The sequence below is a fragment of the Etheostoma spectabile genome, chromosome 13, assembly GCF_008692095.1.
Source record: "Etheostoma spectabile isolate EspeVRDwgs_2016 chromosome 13, UIUC_Espe_1.0, whole genome shotgun sequence".
Lineage (NCBI taxonomy): Eukaryota > Metazoa > Chordata > Actinopteri > Perciformes > Percidae > Etheostoma > Etheostoma spectabile.
In genome coordinates, this window is record NC_045745.1 from 30,097,025 (window position 1) to 30,101,954 (window position 4,930).

The 4,930-nt window shown below is 38.4% G+C and overlaps 1 protein-coding gene across 2 annotated transcripts in view; it reads right to left on the reverse strand.

Annotated features, from left to right (window-relative positions):
• ammecr1 (AMMECR nuclear protein 1) overlaps window positions 1-4,930 on the reverse strand; it is an 11,517-nt gene that overhangs the window by 1,292 nt on the left and 5,295 nt on the right. The window contains exons 2-5 of one of the 2 annotated variants that reach the window (XM_032532725.1): window positions 2,751-2,861; window positions 1,365-1,479; window positions 928-1,018; window positions 710-806 (exon numbers count right to left, since the gene is read on the reverse strand). In XM_032532725.1, the coding sequence (XP_032388616.1) occupies window positions 710-806; window positions 928-1,018; window positions 1,365-1,479; window positions 2,751-2,861 (414 nt within the window). The remainder of the gene's footprint in view (window positions 1-709; window positions 807-927; window positions 1,019-1,364; window positions 1,480-2,750; window positions 2,862-4,930) is intronic. The other variant, XM_032532726.1, reaches the window with a different exon arrangement.

A 4,930-nucleotide genomic window follows, 5' to 3' on the forward strand; every position in this document is an offset into this window, starting at 1 on the left:
AACGGGTCAGTTTGACCCAAGGACAACACATCGGTTAAGTATAAAAATTTATGCAGTATAACTGAGACAACTTTTTAATTTATTTTTTTATCATTACACGCATTCTTCTTCCTGGTCAAAGCCTAGCTCTTACATTACCCACAAAGCAAATCAACCGATGACAGTTCATTTGGACATTTGGGTGAGTTAATCTAGTAGAGGCTGATGATGAGATGAACAGCGGGCTACAGCGGTCTACTGATCTCACTTCTGTGTAACGCTACACCCCCAGATATTTCTATTTTCAGACGTGTCTTCAGCCAACCAATGTGGACTCAAGTAACATCACATAAGGCAATTTATTTCAGATTTCACGCGGCTCCTTCTGGAGCCGCAAAAGGCTTTATACAGCTTTTCCTTTTCTTTTTTTAATTTAATTCATGTTAGATTTATGTTCAGTTTTACCAATTCTGCTTGGTTGGCTAAACTTGTACATACCTGCATATTTGCATAAGATTTTAGGACTTATATATTTGTTTCTGTATTTATTGTTAATCTCACATTAATGTTTAATATGTTTATGTACGCACCAATCACCAAGGCAAATGTCTTGTTGAGTGTAGCTTACAATGGCAATAAACTTTTTTGTGATTCTAAATAAATGTTTGTGGCAAACAAAGAATCTCGGCGGCACATTATAATATATGCATACAATAAGTCGTAATCTTACCTGGTTAACTTAATGGTCTTCCTGAAGTCATTTGTGATGGGGGCTTTGTAACCTCCCTTTCGTAGTAAGGAATCTATGGTTTGAATGTGGTCCCAACCTTGATGAAATGAGAGTTAAATCGCTTTACACAGTCCTGAAAATCCACATCTGGTGCAACATTCACTGTCTCTGTAAAAAGCAGATGAGGTTGGATTGTTTGCCGCACAAATAGATCTCACCTTGCTCCTTTGCAACCTCCGGTAGGTAGGTGGCGGTGCGCTTTGATCCTTTTTCATTGAAAAACTCTATCCTTATACCGTGAACACCCACCTACAATTCCAAACAAGAAATCCATGAAAATGTATTTTTTTACGCCATTAAAAAAAAACAAAAACAAAAAAAAAACACAACAACAACAACAACAACAACGTCAAAGTTGTCAAAAGAACACGCCTTAATCAAATATGGAGAGCCGTTACATTTTGCGACAAATACAATATTTTTTGCATTTGTTCCAACAGGTCACAGCATTAACATTTAACTTAGTCAACGTCTTGTTTGGGAAAAAATGTAAACCACTTAAATAGTGTAGAAGCTGCAGTGTATTAAGAGCAGAAAGAGTGAGCATTTAGGCGCCACACTTCAAACCGCAAATTTAGAAAACCATGTCTCTTACCTCCCAGTCAAGGTAATCCCCGACGTCTTCAAAGTTGGTGAGAAGAGACACTGAGCAGAAGAGGCGAGGCAGCTCATCCCTCGTCATAGGGGGGAAGCGGCTGTCTTTAAGGGCACTGCATGCATAAAAGCACAAAGAAAACACCATATCAAGAAGTAATTAAGAAAAAAAAGGAGGTATAATCAAGTGTGAAGAGGCCCAATGGTTTGACTAACTTGTGTAGAGTTTGAAACTCCGATTACCTTTACTTTTAACTACATTGTGTTGTTGCGGGACAAGAGACCTTTTGTCTAATGGTGATGACCTATGGACATGGAGAGGCCAGCGTGGTCGCAGCATGGACTCGGAGCATGGCCGCTCACAGCAGCTCAATGCTGTCAGTAACGCGTGTGTCTGTACACAGTACCAGTCAGGCGCTGTCTGTTTACATATAGTTGACACATCAGCTGTGTCTGCCCTCGGGTCAAAAACGCTGGTGAAAAACATTCCACACCAGGCATTTACACTGAAAGACTCACTCTCACGCCCCATGCTGTCTCCCATTTGTTAGATATGTCATGTAATGGTTAACGTGCCATTTAAATGTTTAACTCGGATTTCCAATTGAAATACTTGACCACCGAAGCCAAGTAGTGCCCAACCAGCGTTTAACCCACCAGTCGGATGATCCACCAATGTGGGTTAAACCTGTGTCACGGTGTTCCCCGGACTCCCAATACAACTACACAAGGACTCTTTATTATCAAGGCTTTACATTTTAGAGTTAAAAACATATTTACAACAGTCCATACATTACAGTTAATCACTACATTTCATTTGTGTCACTGCCTGTCCTAATGATGTCATGAGTGCCGGGTCATCAGGACTAAATAAAAAGGACTTCAGAATCTTTCTACATCAACGCCAGTGTTGATAACTTGTGTTGCTAGCTCAGTGTAACTGCATTTCGACTGTTAATAAAAAAATAGAAATACTTACATATAAACACATTTATCTAAATAAACAGAAAACATTCATGAAAAAAAACCTACTTATGGACATTAATAACCTTTTTGAATATTTTTTGAAGCCCCAGGACCTGGGATCAAAGGAGACACACGCTCCTCACTGCGAGCTACATGAATGAAACAGAACAAAAGCAAATACTATAAGAAACAGAAATTGTGGTTTGTTTTTTTTGCACTCATGCACAGGCCAACTATCAGTTCTGAAGGTAATTTATTACTACTGAAAAAGTTGCCCATGTTAGGGGTCTTTATTCCAATATGCTGGTTGTTCACTACATTTTTTACCATTTCACTACTGTGCCACCATTTCTCATGCTCCATCGCAGCATTTGGTCTACAGCACTGAAACACAGAAACGTAACTTTGTGTTGTTGCTTACCTGGTAAGGGTGTACTCCCTGAGTCCTGAGTGCAGATTCATGGCAGAAAATGTACCTATACAACCTCGCAACCGCTTGTCTCTGCCTATTTTCCATGTGACAAACAGCGGGCTGAAAAACAACAAAGGGGACCGTGTTAACAGGGTCGAATTTTAATAACGTGCACATTTCTGTTGAGTACAAAAGTTGGTTAACGGCACACATCAGTCAATTTAGACGGTGTATGCCACAGCTGGTTTTCACATTAGGTTTAACTGGAAAAAAGTGTCTTCTACACCATGATGGATCAGCTTTCATCCAAGACTGCAGGCTTTTGTTCATAGCGTTGGTCCTTCTGTCCACCCAGGATTAATAACCTATTCTTTTTTGAAACAATACATTTCTAACCTTTGTGAAGTTATAGGGATGTTCCAACGTTTTGTTTTCATGTTGCAACTGCTTCCGATGAAGAACATTAGCATGTTAGCCTAGTGAAATTGATCACATAAAGGATGTCTTGTAAAAAATGTATAACGTGTCTGCTTCATAAACAAAATGTGTTATTGACAATGACCCGACAAATACTGCATAACAGGACAAAACAGTGCTTCGGTATATGATAACAGTTTGTAAAGGTATCTCATTTGGGTTTGCATCAGTAATGTTCATTGAATTAAGCAATTCAGAGAACACCCAACGTGACATTGTATTGTATAGGCATCACAGTGGACCAGAACCAAAAATTTGCATAACACTGCACGATTGCCATGGAGCATTATGTAAATAAAGACAGACACCCTTTCTACACCAGACAACTTTCATTTTTGCTTTCCAGTCAATTCTCTAATGCACGTCTACTGGAACGTACACTGTCAGTTTTAACCATTTTAGCGGTGGTCTTCACTGGCTGCATGACTGATCCGGTTTCAAACAACAACCAAAAACTGGAACCAAAATTGTTTTTGTATTTTTTTGCTTCAGTGTATTTTCTTCCACAAAACTACATTGTGTTGTGAGCGCTGTCCTGATGCTTCAGATCCACTGTGACACCTTGACCGGGTTGCTCAACAACATGGCAGATCTCATTTTGAGCTTCACTGTGTAAGGATAATAATAATAATAATGTCACACACTAATTTATTGTCACTTTCCCATCAAAAAAGGTCTTGCTCTCAGATGACAAGTCACATATCATCGCAGGATTATTGTTCCCCTTAATATGAGCACCAGTCCAATTTTAAGAGCACCAATTAAAAATCAAAATTCAGCAAGACACTTTCATACTTGAGCAATATCACTTGTGTCACTGATTAATTATTTTGTAACAGACTGATTATTTTTATGTTTTCTTGTCTTCTTTAAAACAAAGCACAGGTATTTGTTTTTTAATCTTTCCTCCTATTTCTGACATGTATTTTTTAATGGATATATATATGGTATAGGAGTTGTCTGATACAACTTGGTGATTTTTTTTTCTCCATCTTGCTCTAATAAAGAAAATTAGATGAGGAGTGTGTGTAGTAGTGCAAAGAGAAAGGAGAAAAAAAAAGGAAAAAAAAATTAGCTCAGAGTGTTTCCCCCGGTAAAGACATTGTGAATACCAGAACTAATACCGGTACTTCAATTTTGACACTGGCTCGTACACGATGTCTTTTTTTGTTTAATTCATAGTCTTCAACTAGAATTCCTACACTGTTTAAAAAAAGGCTTTAAAATTCCAATTTAACAAAAAGAAACATACATGAGACATTTTCTCTTTGAAGAAATCTTACATTTTATTTTTAGCTTCTTCACATATGAAACAACCGTTTTACAAAATTAAAACCAAAATTTCGAGTTCTGATTCAATGAAGTACCAGTAATTAAAAACAAAAGTGTAAATTACAAAGGAACAAAAAATTACAGCTACAGCACATAGGTGCAAAATGGTCTAAAACGGAGTGGTGTCTAATGGTCACCGATGTAGAACTGGATGTCTTACAAGTTTCATCCCGCAGTTCCACTGAAACCTTTATATGGCAACTGTCCAGTGGCTTCATTATACCTTTCCTGAAACATTTCCCCATGTCCACCAGTGAGGAAAGGCTCCACTGGCGTGGTCCTCGGGGGTGGGGGGGGGAGGGAGACAAAGGTTGATGTAGAAAGGAAAAGATTGCTAGTGGTTACCATTTGGTAGCACAAAGGATAAGATAACATGGATT